Raw genomic sequence first — 18,356 nt, 5'->3', positions numbered from 1 at the left:
TGACGGACATATATCTATCATCTTGTTTATCGTAGATAAGATCCTACGTGCTAATCTTTGTTACTTTGCGATGTTCTGCATGAGTTGTAAGTTCATCATTAGGGGCTTTTAGGAGCTACATTTTTCATTTATAAATCTTTACAGTAAAATTTCTAATATTAAGAATTTTGTAATAAAAAAAAATTAAAAAAAAAAACATGTGGACAATCTTTCTGCACATATCATTAGTCATTTAACGGATCAAATTTGGTGTGCCGGGGTGAGAAATCCCGGGTCATTATCATATTATCATTCATGTTGTGCAGTGCATGAGTTGTATGGTTTCTCTCTCTCTCTCTCGAAAATATCTTTTCTTTTTATTTCTCTCTCTCTCTCTCTTCATACTTCTATAAATTTCCGCCTACAATAACCTTAAAATCCACCAACGTTCTAAGAAAAAAAAAATGATGCACACAAAACTCAGCCCCATGACTTCTCTCCTCCTTTTTATCTCTCTCTCATCTCTCACTGTAAGCACTCTTAACAGTCTAAGTACTCTCACTCTCTGATACGTACATGAATTTGAGCTAATAGATCATGTGGAAGTAGTATAATGTTTCCCGTTAATTGTGTTGAGTCAATGTGTTATGGATGTTTGTTATTTTAAAGTCTATGTTTACTAGAGTCCTTGGCAGTAAGAGTAGTGTTTGTATTATTCTTGGTATTAGGAGTCCAATAGTTAACTTGCTTTACTCGTGTCCTAGTGTTTAGGACAATATTATGTGAAAAATGAGTCCCATAATTAGAACTTATTGTGTCTTACCAGGTATTTTAAATTGTTTGGGAGTTTTCGGTTCCTTATTTTTCAATTGTTAAGTCATAGCAGCCAAAATTTTATTTATTTTTTCTCTCCAAATATTATAACAGAGTTTTGGGTTCTCAAAACGCTTAACTAAACCGATTATACATATCACCCTCACTTTGTTTCCAATTTCCACGTTGTCTTTATTATACATTCATAAACTTTCCCTTTTGTGTTAATACAGGTTGGGTCCACTGGTGAAAACCCATTCACCCCGAAAACCTATCTGATACGGTATTGGAAAAAAGAGATCCAAAACAACCAAGCCAAGCCAATCTTTCTCCTATCCAAGGCGTCTCCATTGAGTGCAACTGAGTCAGCCAGTTTCTCCAAACTCGCCGCCCAGAATGCTCTCTCCTCTCGGTTCTCGGCCTTCTGTGCCTCCGCGAACCTCCTCTGCTTCCCCGATTCATTACCATCAACGTTTGGCCAAAAAGTCTCTACCGAGGTAGTCCTCCAAAAAAACTATGGCGACTCTGCCATCGACTCTATGGATGTAGTCCTCCAAAAAAACTATGGCGACTCTGCCGTCGACTCTATGGATGTAGTCCTCCAAAAAAACTATGGCGACTCTGCCATCGACTCTGCCACCACCAAGGGTGGCTCCGGCAGATTTTTTCGGGAGTCTATGTTAAAGAAAGGGAAGGTGATACCAATGCCGGACATTAGCGATAAATTTCCTGAAAGGTCATTTCTGCCTCGGTCGATTTCGTCAAAACAGCCATTTTCCACGCTGAAAGTCTCTGAGCTGAAGCACATTTTTCATGCGGGTGATAATTCGACTATGGAGATTATGATAGTTAAGTCCTTAAGTGAGTGCAAGAGGGCTCCAAACCCTGGCGAGACCAAGCGGTGCGTGTCCTCGGCTGAGGACATGATCGACTTTGCAGTTTCAGTGTTGGGTCGAAACATTGACATTCTAACGATGAAGAATGTAAATGGGTCAAAGCAGAGTATAATGATTGGATCAATCGAAGGGATCAATGGTGGGAAAGTCACGGACTCAGTCACTTGTCATCAGCTATTGTTTCCCTACCTTCTTTATTACTGTCATTCGGTTCCAAAGGTTCGGGTCTACCAAGTGGATATACTTGATCCGAATTCTAAGGCTAAGCTCAATAACGGCGTCGTCATCTGTCACTTGAACACATCGGGTTGGAACCCGACTCATGAAGCTTTCTTGGCTCTAGGGTCGGCTCCGGGACGGATTGAGGTTTGCCACTGGGTTTACCAGAATGACGTAACGTGGACAGTTGTTGACTAGCCGTTGCACGCCAAGGTGGTAAGAAATCTTAAGTTGTGGTACTAGATTATCTTATAAGGAATTTTAGCTTAGCTTTGATAAAAAATAAAAATATAAAATAAAAAAGTAAGTTCCTGGTTTACTTTACATATGGAAGATGTTGGTTATTGGCAGTTTAGTACTACATAATTTGAGTTTTGATCAATGTTTTCAAGGCCAGCACAAATGATTGAACGGCAAATGAAAACACCTTTTTTATCTCTTTTTTTATTTTTCTATGATTATTAATGGTGTGTTAGAATGATCAGTCTATTTCATTCGGTTATTTTGCTTAAAGAATAAATTTGTGTAAAAAAAAATAACATTTTGAAGGAGGACTACAAAAACAAGTTGGCATATTTATGTATTTTTTTTTTTTTTTTTTGGGATTAATGTATTATTTTCTTGATTGTAGGAACATCCTCACTAGAGATTTGCAGGTCTCAATTCAACACGTATATCATGAAGCTAATAAATGTGTTGATAGTTTATGTGTCTTTTGAACTTGCCCTTCGTCTAATATTTTGTGTATTAATTTATGGAAAGCCTAAGGATTAGTTATTCCTAAACAAGTTTAATTATGTATTAAGCTTGTAATATATGGACTTTCTCTTCTAATTTTAATTTATGTGGATATATGGGAAGTCTAAGGATTAGTTACTCCTAGACTCGTTTAATTATGTATTAAGCTTGTAATGCAATATATGGACTTTCTCTATTAATTTATGTGTATGTATGGGAAATCTAAGGACTAGTTTCTCTCCTTTTTTTTTTTTTTTTTTTTTTCAGTTTAATTATGTATTAAGCTTGTAATATATGGTAGGTTTCAGTTAACTCAATTGGTAAAAAATTTTGTCATTGAATAAAAGATCCGAAATTCAAACCCTATTTACACTAATCAGTCAATGTCTTTGCCTAATGATTAAAAGCAATAATCACGAAACCCATATCATGAGTTGAAATTATATCATGTGTGTCTATATATATAGAACTTATAATATATGGATTATTATTAAAGACTTTCACCATTTCATCCACAGAACCCATCTTGGCAGTATCAAACATTATATAGGACAAGTCACTGTCTTAAAAATTATTGTTAAAATTATTTTGGAAGTATCATGAAATTATTTCTAACCATTATTATGTGGCACTGTTCATTTTTTTCACTATGCAATATTGGTCATTGTGCTCTTCACTTTTTACTGTTCATGTCACTATTCATGTATAGTGTTTGTACTCTTCATGGCACTGTTCATTGTACTCTTCATTTTTTACTGTTCATATCACTATCCACATGTAGTGTTTGTAAGCCTTTATAAGGCATATGAATCAGTCGTATTAGGCAAGCCTTAAACACGACCTACTTCAAGCTCAAAAAAAAAATAATAAAAAAATAAAAAATCCTCTCAGTATAAGGAATCCATCCAATATCGATCCTTGTATAAGTAAAAATTATCATTATAATTGTAAGGACTCGATTTGTAACGAACCGTAACAGTGTTGGGTTCGAACGTAAAAAGGCCCAAACAATATCATTTATAGAGTGTAGGTTTGAAAGGTTAGGCCTTAGTCACCAGACGGCGGGTCTTTTCGTGGTGTTCCCATATGGTTTAGATCGTGTTCGTCCTGGGAGTCTTTCTCCTGGAGGCGGGCTGGGAGGCTCTGATTTTTGGCCGTTTTTCCCAGCCAGCCTTTTGGTGCACTAACCTTTACATTATATAGTCCTTCTTGGTCGATCTTAGCCCTCCACTTGTTGGTCTGGCAGGTGCTTACTTCTGTACCCATCCCATCAGCTGTCCCCTCTTACTTTCTGTTAGTTGCGATGATCGAAGTTACACCGCCCAAGCGTCTTTTCTCATTAACATGATCAGGACGCTGGCGGGTGCATTTAATGCGGAAGGGACGTATTTTCCTTGAACCAACTTTGCACCGTACCTCCACGTGGGCCCCATTCCACTCACATCCCATTCAGGGGGCTATTTGGGGATAGCCTTCATCGAGATGTTGCTCTCCCCATTGAAGTCCTGGAGTGCCGAGGATAGGGTCGTCCTCAGCTGTTCCCCTTGACACCTCGGCCTTTGATCATTCGTCCTCAGCACACGACCTCCTCGGCACGGGCCTTGAGCCTGGATAGAGCGTGGGCCGGATCGTAAGCTCCCCGGCCCTATAATAACCACTCAAAATCCTGCTATCCGACTCCTCGGATGGATAGGAGGGTTTTGATGACATTAGATATTTGCCAATATCTGTCAATTCTTGTCACCTATCGGTTCCCGAGACTTTTCATCTGCCCGAGACACGTTCCTAGAGCCCTTGGAAGGCGAAACGTGGCCTCATTAAATACGGGCTGTTTTGTGTTTCCCACGTTCTACAGCTTGGTAAAGATCGAACGGTAGTGATCCCTTGGTTTTTATGGGCGGGAAAATGTGTGCAGTTACCCTGGAAAGTATAAAAGATTTTTTGGAACGGATCTGTCTCTTCAGTTTTGCACTTAAGAGTTCTAGCGCGTATATTCTGGGTTCATCTGAATTTTCGCCCAAACTCAAGTCTATCTCCAGCACAAAAAGCCTATCCGAAGCGTCTTTCCTCTTTTATGTAAGTTCCCTCATTCCATTAACTCGTGTTTTTTCTTTTCTGGGTTTATTTTTCTTTGGTTCCCTTTCTTTTCCCGTCGTGGGTTGGGTTTGTTGAGTAAATCATAGAGATGGCTAAATTGAGACTGAGGAAGTTAGTCGATACTGAAGAGGCGATGAATAAGTTCATCGTCGATTACAGGATTCCTCCTAACGTAAGTCTGAGGCATTGTAAGATGGGGGAGTGGCACTATAAGAGGGAAACGAGCGCGGTAGTAATTCCCGTCCTTGCCTTTGTAGAGGGGGGTATGAGAATCCCTATGGGGCCGGTAACGAGGGGTTACCTCAGGCACTTCCGATTAGCCCCCACCCAGTGCGCCGGCAACGTGTTTAGGATCCTGGGTTGCGTGGATGCTTTAAACAAAAAGATGGGGCTAAGACTGACCCACCATGACGTGAATTGGTGCTATAATCTGCAAAATTTGAAAGGGAAATCCTACTACATGAAGACGAGAGACGAGAGGGTTCAACTAATCCAGTGCCTCCCTGATTCCAACAAGGGATTAAACAAGGATTTCCTCATCGTCTCTGGTGAATGGCACGATGGCGATCCGTGCCCCATAGTAGAAGGAGAACCAGGTGGGGTACTGGGAATGGAAGGGCGATGACCCTTTACGCCATTCTAATCTGATGTTGTTCGTTAACTAACCATGCATACGTGTTTTTCTTTTTGTAGATCCACACGCCTATCAACGGCATTTTCACTTAGTCAACCGGGCGAACTTGGAGACTGTTCTACAAGCGGCAGTTTTCGTAAATGACGGAGATGGTCAAGTCCGAGCCGCTCACAAGATACTAGGGTACCCTCCTGTTCAGAAGTCATTTACGGACGCAAGGCACGTGATCAGCGCTAGCCGTCCTTGGCTTCCAAAAATTACCGTGGTCGAGACAGGATTTTCAATCTCCCAGGAACCATCTATTCCCGAGAACATCCCACTGGTGGGCCCCTCTTCGTCTCATCAAGTAGCAGAGGACGAAGGCGAGCTAGACCAGCCCAAGGAAGGTTTTGGGGTATTTGACCTAGCCAACCCATCCGAGGATCCTTTTGGTGATATAGGTGACCTAGCCTTGTCCGAGGCGTAATTGTCATCAGTAGGCACCTCTTCTCAAGTCGAGATGGGACTCAAGAGAAAGCCCCCGACCCCCCTACTCGAACTCCTCGAGGGTCAACCTGGGAAGGATACGCAGGGAACGCCACAACCCAATGCTCCTTCCCCACCACCTCAGCCCCAGATTGTCCAGACTAGGTCATCTTCCACCAAGTCACAGCCACAATCCCCCCACCCCAAACTTCCTGCTTCCTCCTAACCAATTTTGCCTCCTCGGCCGGAAGGCACTGATTCAAAGAGAAAGAGGAGCCCCAAGGGCAAGGAAACCATGGACGGGGGAAAATCCCAACCTTCGAAGGAGAAGGAGGAGGCTCCGCGCACAAAACAACTGAAGATTGGGCACTAAAGCAAGGGTAAAGAGACTGAAGTCTAATCCTCTCAAGGCAAGGGGAAGGGGATCGAGGCCCAGTCCTCGCCGAGCGCTTGGAATCTTGCCCCAATGCTTCACGGGGGTCCACTCCTGGAAACTGCATCTATGAGGGACCCTGGAGATGGCGAGGGTGGCTACGTAGCAGACGCACTAAGGAGAACCATGCTACTTCCCACTGACATGGATGGAATGAGGAAAATGAGGATGCAAGAGGTCTTCCTCAGTACTAAGAGGTACTTGGGCATGGTAAGGTTTCTTGAAACTTAAAACTTTATTAACGCTCGCTCCTGGTTTGTCATTAACTATGCATTTATCTCACTTGCCAGGCTCTCCAGGCCACCTATAGGATGGAGGAAGAGGTGAATAATAAGAGTAAGGCGGCCGAGAATGAACGCACCAAGCGCTTAACGACTACGAAGACTCTCCAAGCTTCTGAGGATGACCTAACCAAGGCCAGGGCTGACCTAACAGTCGCTATCCGTGAAAGGGATAGCGCCTCGACAGGCCTAGCTAGCGCCCAAAAACAGGCCGAGGACCAAACAAAACGTCTATTAGAAGCCGAGGATCAGTTGCAAATAGCTAAAGAGCAGATCAATGATTTAAGTAAAAAACTGGCCGCAGCAGAGCATGACAAAGGTGTGGCGGAGTATGCCCGTGACGAAGCCGTAAGGGCCAAGCGGGAGGCCGAGTTTGCCAGAAATGAGGCTGAGGTTGCAAAGGAAACGGCCAAGGATGATGGTTATAATGCGGGGGTAGCTGAAATCCAAGCCATCCTTAAAGCCCAGATTCCTGGGGTATGCAGGCTTTATTGCTCCCAGGTTTGGGAAGAGGCATTGAAGCGAGCTGGGGTGAATGCTTCATCCGACTTGTGGAAAGCGGAGAACATATTCTACCCTATAGCCATCCGTGAGGCCACCTCCTCCAGCTCCGTGGCTATGAGCGACCAACTCGAGGAAGGGGTCACCCAGTCGGAAAACTTACAGGTCGGCGGCTCTCCTGGCAAGATGCTCAAAGAGGGAGAACCTCAGGATGTGACAGAAATCTCTCAGCATATGGATCCTGAGGTACCCAAAGAGGTTACTGAGCCCGTGGTTGGCACTTAGATGCCTAATGCTGAGGAGCGAGCCATACTTGCCCAGCCCCCACAGGCAATTCCCCTTGCTGCGGTCCCCAAGAGTACCGATACTGACCTTGTTCAGCCTTCCCCAGAAGGGACTATCCTCCAGGGCGTCGAAGCTGATCCCGTTCCGCCTTCCCAAGACGTGGCCGACGCAAAACTAAAAAAGTAGAAACCCTGGCTAGGCTTTGTATTTGTTTTTAGTTTAACGATTAACTTGTTTCTTTTCATTTTGAAAACTTGGTAATCTGTTAGTAGTTTGAACCTATTGAACATGTATATGTGAAATCCTTTTCTTCCCTTTTCCTTCTGGTTACTTGTTAATTGCCCTCGTCAATACTTACTATTGTTTATGAATTTTGAACTAATTTATCTTAACACATATGAATAGTTGTGCATGCGATACATTTAACATCATGTTTCATAACCTTAGCTTACCTGCACCTGCAGAGCCTTGAACTCATTTCTAACCCTCATTCAACGAGGATATAGGCGTCATTCTAGAGGTCACGTGTAGTTGCTAAGTCCTGTTTAGTACCAGGGCTTCTTTAAAGTAGTTGGTTTCCTCATAGGTTTGAGTCCGAGGACCATGCAATACCTTGGTTCTGTCCAAAACTTGATTTTGATAAGTAGTTGGTTTCCCCATAGGTTTGAGTCCGAGGACCAAGCAATACCTTGGTTCTGTCCAAAACTTGATTTTGATATGGGCCTTGGCTTTAGGGGGATTAGCTCCTCGGCCAAGCCCCTAGAACCATCCATGTGATTAACGCTACAAAGCGTAGCCCCTAGTCAAGAATCATAGTCTCTAGTGGAACTTTAAGCTAGAACACTATAACCGGTTGTTAGAAATGACAAGGGAACTGTCTCGACCTACCGCCTATGCCAACACACAAGTCTTTCCCACAGACGGCGCCAATTGTAAGGACTCGATTTGTAACGAACCGCCTATGCCAACACACAAGTCTTTCCCACAGACGGCGCCAATTGTAAGGACTCGATTTGTAACGAACCGTAACAGTGTTGGGTTCGCATGTAAAAAGGCCCAAACAATATCATTTATAGAGCGTGGGTTTGAAAGGCTAGACCTTAGTCACCAGACGGCGGGTCTTTTCGTGGTGTTCCTATATGGTTTAGATCATGTTCGCCTTGGGAGTCTTTCTCCTGAAGGCGGGCTGAGAGGCTCTGATTTTTTACTGTTTTTCCCAGCCAGCCTTTTGGTGCACTAACCTTTACATTATATAGTCCTTCTTGGTCGATCTTAGCCCTCCACTTGTTGGTCTGGCAGGTGCTTACTTCTGTACCCATCCCATCAATTGTCCCCTCTTACTTTCTGTTAGTTGCGATGATCGAAGTTACACCGCTCAAGCGTCTTTTCTCATTAACATGATCAGGACGCTGGCGGGTGCATTTAATGCGGAGGGGACGTATTTTCCTTGAACCAACTTTGCACCGTACCTCCACGTGGGCCCCATTCCACTCACATCCCCTTCAGGGGGCTATTTGGGGATAGCCTTCATCGAGACGTTGCTCTCCCCATTGAAGTCCTGGAGTGCCGAGGATAGGGTCGTCCTCAACTGTTCCCCTTGACACCTCGGCCTTTGATCATTCGTCCTCGGCACGGGCCCTGAGCTTGGATAGAGCGTGGGCCGGATCGTAAGCTCCCCGGCCCCACAATAATATTTTCAAGTATTTGAATAAGTATTAGTGTTTGAAGTACTATTCAAAGTTTTCAAGAATCAAGTAAGTTTTTAAGTTTTCAAAAATATATTTATTTCCAAAGTTTTATATTGTACAACTCATTTTGTTCTTGCAACATATTTATTCATACATATTCATCCATATTTCTCTCTTCAACCATTCTTCGTATTCCCCTTGGGTTCCCCCAATTAATATTAGAACCAAGTTCTCTTGAAAATTTATATTCATTATTTTTGTTAGTGATTTGTAATTCTATGAAAGAGTGCCTTTAAGTTGCCCCTACGTTGGTGAGCACGAGTCCATTAGTTAGCCCATTGTTTGAGATTGATAGTTTAAGGTGATCCTATCAATGGTCCCATAAGATAACTTCATTGAGTCATTCTAGACTACATGGAAATTAATAATGTTTAACTATGGATTCCCGATTACATTTCTGAAAATCAATCTTCCAAACGAACCAAACATCATTGGCAACATTAATGCTCTGTTTGGATGTTGGGGGAAGGAGGGGGAGTAAAGTAAAAGGAGGAAGAGTAAGTTAAATTACATTGTTTGGATGTTTTTTTAAGGAATGATGGGGAGGGATTTGGAAGGGTTTGAACTACTTCTAACCCCTCACTTTTAATTTCCCCAGATTGGAGAGATTTGGAGGAAGAGTAGAGCACATAAATTATTGACCAAATGAATTATCCAATTTACCCTTACCATATTAACAAAATTACAAACTATGTTCAAATAAAAAATTTCTGTAAAACGTTATTTCTCTCAACTCTCTTAACTCTAAAGACTGTGCTGGCTCTCTCTCTCTCTCTCACGATTTCTTCCTTCTCGATAGTCTCTTCACTCTTCACGCTGGCTCTCTCTCTCTCTCTCTCTCTCTCTCTCTCAACTTCTTCACTCTCAATTGTCTCTCACACCTAGCTTTCTCTTTCAGAGTGGATGGGTTTCGGATCTGAGGGCTTTTTTTACTTAAATTTCAAAGTTTCAAAGTATTGCTCATAACGTGTTTGATAAAGTGCTTGAGTGAGTCTAGATTGTGTGAACTTGCATAAATTTGTATATTCTATCTATATTTGGATGTGTTTCTTGTTTATTTTTATCTAAACACTTGCAATCCTATTTGTTCATGATATATGGATGAACTATGGTTAAACCTAGGCTTTGTGATTGTGTATACCATGTAAGTTTGATTTTATGGTCAGGTTTTTGATTATTTGTTTGTGTTTGTGATTTTTATTGGGTAATTTCTTGTTTTTTGTGAATAGGTTTCTGATTTGGGCTTTTTTTTTTTTACTAGAATTTTAAAGTTTCAAAGAGTTGCTCACAATGTGTTTGATAAATTGCTTGTTTGATTGTGTATAATCAAACTCACATGGGTTTGTGTAGCCATTGGTTTCTGAAAGTGTGTTTATGCATATTTGAGACAGTGGCTACTTTAAGTAAAGAAAATATCATATTTTGTTAAAAAATTAATAGAACTTTGAATATTGGTCTTAACAATGGTTCCGCTTTTGCTTTTCTCCAATTTCATGTAAGCTTTCCACTGCTAATATAGCTATCTCATTATTAGTCTTGTTTTCTTTGTTATTTATGATACATATTATATTTTTTTATGTTTTTCCTATTTGACATTCAAGTCAATTAGAAACATTTCAAAGTTAGAAAAGATATGGGGTTTAATTGTTGCCTGAGTGCTAGGATGACAAAAATTATGCCTTTTCTTTTTGAAATTATTTTAATAATCACAAATTTGAAACATATAAAATTTTTTTGTAGTTTATATTGTGATTTTAATGTTAAATATTCTTTCTGATTTTAATTTTTTCATAGTTTATATTGTGGTTCATAGGGAACATGGTTTGTCAATTAGTAATGGTGATACTTTTATTTGTCTTGTAAAGTTGTTGATGCTGGATATAGTACATACTGCACAGTTGAGTTTCTTTGATTGTGTGCATATTCTAGGATGTGCACACACACATGCATTCAAAATATGTCTGTGCTTGCATGTTGTTCGTTGCTATGAAGTTGGTTCTTTCAGTTGATTTTAGTTTCAGTCATTACTATAACCATGAAGTGGCATTTCACTAGCAAGCCAAATACTTTCTAAGTTTTATATTCTTATATAATAGATTACACACTTTGTAGTTACTTAGAATCAATGAGTCATTAATAAAGCAGAGCATAATTTATCTACTATATTATTCATTAACTTTCCGAAATGCCTTCCAGTTCTCTAATTATTCATTATAGTTCTTATATCTTCAATTACATGTAAATATGGGGGGTGGGAAATGTTCTCGAGGCCTTCAGTTCAATTGAGAAGAATTGGACACTAGAAGAGGCATCAACTTCCATGACAGCTGCATTCGAAGGAGTAGGAATGGAAGAATAGAAAAGCCTGTGGCTATAAAATTGGTTTCTAAATATTTTTTCTTGAGGAATCAAGTGTTTTCTACCTCGAATGGTCCGATCAGTGATTTGACAGTTCTTAGCTGATATGAATTTGGATAAATCCCACTACTTGCAATTGACTGGAATATTGGTGCCAAGGAATCAAACTTGTAGTGATTTGGTCTTCGTTTGTATGCTATCATGCTGTACATAACACTAGATTTCAGCTTCTTTTTGTAAAGAGGGAACATTATTAATTCCTGTAAAATTTACAAATCAAATCTCATTTGTTTCATCCTTTTCAAAAACAAATCTGATTTTTACAAATCAAGTCTCATTTTTTTTACTTTTCAAAAAAAATCTGATTTTTCTTTAAAAAGAGGACATTATTCATAAGGCAAATTTATTTAAATTAATTTTTGTCAAGCGTTTGTCATGTGTGTTACAACCTATTATTCAACATCATACAAAAAATGGTATAATGATCATTAGAGTCTAGAAGACCAAATTCTGTCTGGGTGAAATGGGTGCCTAATACCTTCCCATTCCATAACCTAGCCCCTTAACTTAGGTTTTTTGGATAGATAGACTGGTGTTTTGTCTTTTGCTTTTGGTAGATTGTAACTAGGATCAAAATTTTGTAATTTTTACATTGATTGTATTAGGACTAAAGCCTTGTAAAGTTATTCTACCATGAAGTAATTGTATTTTTATAGTCAATTAATGACATTTGAGGAATTTTTGGACATGTAATTATATTGTATTTTTTATTATTTTTTTTGTATAAAAAATAAGTGGCGACTCCACACAATTACTCAAAAGAGAGGTGTCCTAAGCGCTCGAATCTCTTTTTTGAGAGCATCCCCTTTTGCAATCTCTCACAGGGAATTAGTGATAGGGATCCGTTAATACTTTCCTACCTATCAGATGGTAACGTATCCTAAGTTTTCTGCACCATAATGAATGATGCTAAAATCGATTCGTTATCCTTCTATTGTTCACAATCCAGCGACCCTTCATTCCTCGAGCCATTTTCTACTGCCGTGTAGGTAGCATCAGAGGCAGCCTTTGTACCACTTTGGCAATGCTTGGATGAATGATTCCCCTTGGTGTTGTAAAATCTTGGTACTGAGATTACACTCCTACGTGAAGGTACAAAGGGAGCAGCATGAAGATTAGAGCTCAATTGTTTCTTCTCCTCCGTGAGGCTACCACCACTCTCCAACCAAAGTCCACAATCTTTATCATCATGGTCAAAACATCCACACCAATAGCAAATGTTTGGTAGACGTTCGTATTTGAAAGAGACCCAAATTTTCTCAACATTCACCAGAGCAATCACACGACCTCGGCACAAAGGCATCACCCTAACTCTCATGAAGTTTCCACCATCAGTCTCGGAAGGATCGATAGAGTGAATAACTTTTCCAAGTACTTCGCAAATCTTTTCAGCTGCTTTCACATTCATATATTTGTAAGGGATACCATGGACTTGCACCCAAAACATAGTTCTGTCAAACTTCAGCATATCCACTGGATTGCTCACTTCATATTGTTCCATGACCACAAGATGTTTGTCAAAATTCCATGTGAGAGTTCAAATAGTGTCACCCTTGAACGTTTAGACCCCCAATTACAAAATAACCAATTCAAGCTTTATGTCAAACAACTAGTGTGCGGAAAATGAACAAAAGCTATAAACAGAATTGGTAAACAATCTAAGCCAATTAAAAACACATCCACAGTAGAAAATAAAAGGCAAAAATAAAGGAAAGAGAAATGCAAACACAAGGACAACACACGATGTGTAATCGAAGAGGAAACCGAAGCCCTCGGCATAAAACCTCTCCACCGCCCTCCAAGCAGTCAATAATCCACTAGAAAATGTAGTTGGGATACATAAACAGCAATAGACCCTCCAAGCCTAATCTACCCGATGTACCTAAGCCCTTCAAACTTCTTGCTCCAACGAGGTTGCGCCAAACCTTTTTCTTTTCTAGTTTACCGGATTCCACTATAATTCATAGCATCCGCCATCCTTGGCATCTTCCAATGCTTCCCAAAACTCCAAAAACACTCAACACTCTAAATGGGTGTGGGTAGTGTTTGGATAGAAATCTCCTCTCAATAGGTATGACAATGAGAGAGGGAATGAGAAGAGACTACAAAATTTTCTCTCTAAGAATGAGTAGCTCTCTCTAATTGGGTGGGTGTTTTGAAGAAACCTCTCTTAGGGTTTTTCTTTCTGAATAGCCACCCATATTTTGTGGGAATGAGAGGTATTTATACTGGTGTGAAAATGGAATGCAAAGAGTCAGTTTTTCCAAAACAGGGTTGGCTGGCGACTTGACCTCGCGACTTGACTGAGTGGCTAGTCTGGATTTTTGTCCTGTAGTGCTCCAATTGGCATGACTGTTCAGCTCCCCTGCATGCTCTGCACGTGTGCAACTTTTGGTGGCTTGCAAGCCGCGACCCTCCCACGAGATCTAGCCGCGAGTCCCTGCTTCACTGCACAGTCTTGAGCATTTCTTCACACTCTCTCACACACTACCCTTACATGATTCCCACCTAAATACAGGGTTTCTAAGTACTGTATTACAAGCAAATTTGTCACGGAATAAAGCCAACACATGGTTGATTAAATTCAACCTTACACCATAGTTCACCATGGATGATATTTTCCACTTCAAAATTGTCATCAAAAACAAATAGTATCCTATGGTCGCCTATATTCCGTATCTTAAAACCATTACGCGATCGCCATAGTGGGGTAAAAGTTTTTGCGATTGCATCAATGTTCAAAGCATGTTTAGTCATAAACTTTGCTGCCAATACAACCTCTTGAGAGTTGAGATCGTTGTCTAAACAGCAACCCGGACCCTCTCTGTCAGATAGAGAGAGACGAGTCCAGTTGTTGGTTAATTCATCCATATTAATTTGAGATGAAAATTGGAGAGGCGGGAAGTAAGAGGGTAGAGTATTCTATTTCCCACAAGGCAAAAAATAACACTATTTTTTTTTTTTTTGGAACAACAAAAAAACAACTCTCCGTGAAGAAGGGACCATAATTCTACTGCCTAAAAGAAATCAGAAAGAGCTTTCTTAGTGTTAGAGAAACTTAAAGTAAAACTTTATTCCCTTCTTTTTCCATTTTTAAGTTTGAAGTGTTCACTAATTAAAAAATGAGAAGTAGTCCAAATACTAATTAAAAAAATGAAGTATTTCAAATAAAACTCCATATTGTCAAGAGAAGGGAAACTCGCGAAACAACCAAACATTATTCACCCAAGTCCCTCACATTTTTTTTTTTTTTACTTTTTTATCTTTACTTTTTTACTTTTCCTCATTTTTTATATTTAATGATTAAGATTTAAAGTTACTTTTTGCAACGTTAAATTTCAACTATCTGTATCATTGCATCAGGTGCAATACCTTAGACCCTAGGTATTGCACCTAACCTCAATCTGTATATCTTACTTGCATAACCATCAATTAACAAATAAAAAGTACAAAAAATCAAGAACTACTAGTGGTCCCATCAATTTTGGTAGAAAGCGCCAAGGAGAAAGAGGTATATATCAAATAATAATCAAATATCAATAGCTCTCTCACTCAAAACGAGCTCTTGCACTGATCTTATTTGCATAACCATCAATCAACAAATAAAAAGTACAAAAAATCAAGAACTACTAGTGGTCGGTGGTCCCATCAATTTTGGTAGAAAGCGCCAAGAAGAAAGAGGCATATATATAATACTAATCAAATATCAATAGCTGTCTCACTCAAAATGAGCTCCATAGACTTGAGATCAGATGTGAGATGCCTATGCCTCTATCCTATGGTCGCCTATATTTTGTATCTTAAAACCATTACGCGATCGCCATAGTGGGGTAAAAGTTTTTGCGATTGCATCAATGTTCAAAGCATGTTTAGTCATAAATTTTGCTGCCAATGCAACCTCTTGAGAGTTGAGATCGTTGTCTAAACAGCAACCCGGACCCTCTCTGTCAAATAGAGAGAGACGAGTCCAGTTGTTGGTTAGTTCATCCATATTAATTTGAGATGAAAACTGGAGAGGCAGGTAGTAAGAGGGTAGAGTATTCTATTTCCCACAGCATCAAACAAATCCAAAGGATTGCTGATATTGTCTGTCTCCTTGTGAAAGGTGAAATTGTTGAAGTGTTAAGACCTGATAAACTCTCAGAAGCCAAGCATCCTATGGCACTAAGGTTTCTTCAACTCAACTCATAAATGCTTTTTTATTGTGTGTTTGTGTGTGGGGTGCTCTTTAGGGATAACCAGAGGAAATGAAACCTATACCAAAAATCAATTGGTGTATTGGCTTAATGATAAAAGGCAATCATCGTTATGGAGTTGGACATCATAGGTTGAAATTCTATGAAGTGGATGTCATAGCTTAATGATAAAAATAGTTGTTGTATATTTTTCTTTCTCCGTGTTGGTGTACACTATATTCCTATGAAGTCTGGACCATTATCAAGATAATATTTTGGGTGCTTATCTCCAAACTCTGGTGAGTTATTATCTTGGCATTTCCATAGTCTTTATGAGGATCCATAAAGGCTAATTTGCTCTCAAGCTTAGTTACTCGCTCTTTAAAGAATCAAAATTTATAGAGCTCAAGAGCATTTCCCATTGACAATCTCAGAAAAGACTATCAACTTTATTAAAAGAGGACAAGTACAGAAGACATGCTATGTTTCTTAAATCCCCATATGTCATGAAGATGATGAATTTAACTATGTTCACTTAATACTCTTAGTCTTAGATTGCACAAAGCATTCCACTATTCAATTTAGGGATACCCATGCGTTTGGGTTTTAAGACTAATGCTAACCTCTCTGTCTGGCCTCAGTCCATCTCACATTTTTGAAGGCTGAAATACACAAAAGTATAGTGAATCTAGAGCCCCAAAAAATAACTTGAATGAACCTAAATTTAAGTTTGAATGCAGAACCAAGTTGAGTAATTAAAATAGAGATGAATGATGAATCGGAGCCTGTAAAAATGATGTCATTCACTTAGAGTAATTATAAAGTAAGTGAAGGACCATAATTAATTATGAACATTGAGGAATCAGCATGAGATCGTTGTAAACTTGAAATCCAAGAGTCTTTAAATGAGAGGCAAAACAATCAAACCAAGCTTGTGGAGCTTGTTTAAGCCCATAGTTCGATTTGTGTAACCTGCAAACATGATCAAGAAATGCAGTACCAACAAAACCATGAGGTTGAAGCTTGTACATCTCCTCTTTGAGGAATCCATTAATAATGTCCAGAAGGAGAACAATGCAAACTGTAGCAGTATTGATAACTGAAAGTTTCCACAAAGCCTTGTTGCTGATGATATTAAATAGCAAAGTGCTTGGACTTATGCGGGCAATGGAACCTTCAGGGGGACGCTTAATTTTATAATCCTGGCGGCAACAAACTACATTCCTGTTAAGAGGGTGCAGGAACCCAAGTCCACATGACATGCCCTGATTTTGCAAGGCAGAAAATTCTTCAAGCATGGGCCATGGTGATGGCAGCATGCCAAACATCAAGCTTGGAAGCAACACTAAAAGAAGTAAATTCAATGGTGGGAGTAACCACGTAGCATCGCTTCTTTTTGGAAATTTCATACTTATAATGAGTTTGCATAGATGTGTGTTACAATGTTAGTTGGGGAAAACGAGAAGGGAGGGCCAAATGGTAGGAGTAACCACGTAGCATCGATTCTTTTTGGAAATTTCATACTTATAATGAGTTTGCATAGATGTGTGTTACAATGTTAGTAGGGGAAAACGAGAAGGGAGGGCCAGATGAAGAGGGAGGAAGAGTTGAAAGGAGAGAGGTAGAATGAGGAGAGGATGGGACATGGAGGTAGCTAGGTAGTTGCAAGAGTCAAAGAAATAGGGAAAATTATTGCATAGTCCAAGACTATGCTCCCTGCCTCTCACAGAGGGGTGGGCCCAATGGCCCCCATGTGAGAGAGAGGGAGCATGGTCCAGAATGAGGAGAGGATGGGACATGGAGGTAGCTAGGTAGTTGCAGGAGTCAAAGAAATAGGGAAAATTATTGCATAGTCCAAGACTATACTCCCTGCCTCTCACAGAAGGGTGGGCCCAATGGCCCCCATGTGAGAGAGAGGGAGCATGGTCCAAGATTATGCAGTAATAGCCCAAGAAATAAATGGATAAGGACCAACAATGACAAGCACCAGCCACGATTTGTAAAAAGTTACTCTCCAAAGTAGTTTGAAGTAGTTTTGAGAGAAACTCTTCAAACTTATCATATATCTCTTTTATGAGTGTGAATTTTAAAAATCTAACTGTTAAATTTCATGTTCCTTATGTTATTAACATGCATATCAAATTTTGTTCAAATCAGATGTTATTTACTATTCGATTAATAAACTTATTTTTTATACACAATTTTAGATTTCAAAAACTTGAAATTTTAACATTTATTTGATGACATAGCACTTATTTTTATCTTCTTAAATTTTCCCAATGTAAAAGATATAATAAGAGCATGCGAAAGGTGATGACAAGAAAATAGTACTATTATAAATAATAAATAAAAGAAATATTGGAAGCTCAAGGGCAGGGCAATTTACCCCATTTGCCTGCCCCTGGCTCCACCAATGATGACAAGAAAGGTGAGTGTAAACTAGGACTGTCCATATGTCGATCCAAGTTGGGTTTGGGCTTTACCTAGATTCAACCTGATTCCGGCGGATGGTAGAATGGAAGACTTGCCGCCAACCGATAACTTCAATAGGACAAATCAAGTTCGTTGTTCCATGGTTCGGATCAATTTCTTTCGAAATCGACGGAAGCAATGACAATCTTAATTTTGATGGAAAACATCAAAGATTTGATGAGATATTGTCAGATTAGGTGAA

The 18,356-nt window shown here is 39.7% G+C and overlaps 2 protein-coding genes across 4 annotated transcripts in view; both read left to right on the top strand.

Moving 5' to 3' along the window:
* Positions 1 to 2,845, top strand: part of LOC126704582 (polygalacturonase-1 non-catalytic subunit beta-like) — a 57,010-nt gene extending 54,165 nt beyond the window's left edge. For both annotated transcript variants that reach the window (XR_007648228.1, XR_007648226.1), the window contains exon 4: positions 2,661 to 2,845. The gene's annotated coding sequence lies outside the window, so the exon portion shown is untranslated. The remainder of the gene's footprint in view (positions 1 to 2,660) is intronic.
* LOC126704583 (polygalacturonase-1 non-catalytic subunit beta-like) lies at positions 365 to 2,845 on the top strand. Of its 2 annotated transcripts, none has more exons than XM_050403595.1 (3): positions 365 to 509; positions 1,026 to 2,120; positions 2,539 to 2,845. In XM_050403595.1, the coding sequence occupies exons 1-2, from the start codon at positions 444 to 446 to the stop codon at positions 2,103 to 2,105; spliced, it is 1,146 nt and encodes a 381-aa protein (XP_050259552.1). In that variant the 5' UTR covers positions 365 to 443; the 3' UTR covers positions 2,106 to 2,120; positions 2,539 to 2,845. The 2 variants fall into 2 exon arrangements, with proteins under 2 accessions (XP_050259552.1, XP_050259551.1); XM_050403594.1 differs by having other exon boundaries at positions 1,026 to 2,123.
* Positions 2,846 to 18,356: the final 15,511 nt, after the last annotated feature.

The sequence above is a fragment of the Quercus robur genome, chromosome 11, assembly GCF_932294415.1.
Source record: "Quercus robur chromosome 11, dhQueRobu3.1, whole genome shotgun sequence".
NCBI classification, from domain to species: domain Eukaryota; kingdom Viridiplantae; phylum Streptophyta; class Magnoliopsida; order Fagales; family Fagaceae; genus Quercus; species Quercus robur.
This window is presented reverse-complemented; position numbering and strand designations above follow the sequence as displayed.

Coding starts and splice junctions, on each gene's coding strand:
- LOC126704583 (XM_050403595.1), top strand. CDS start 444: ATGATGCACACAAAACTCAGCCCCATGACTTCTCTCCTCCTTTTTATC. Junction 510..1,025: donor TCTCTCTCTCATCTCTCACT/GTAAGCACTCTT, acceptor GTGTTAATACAG/GTTGGGTCCACTGGTGAAAA.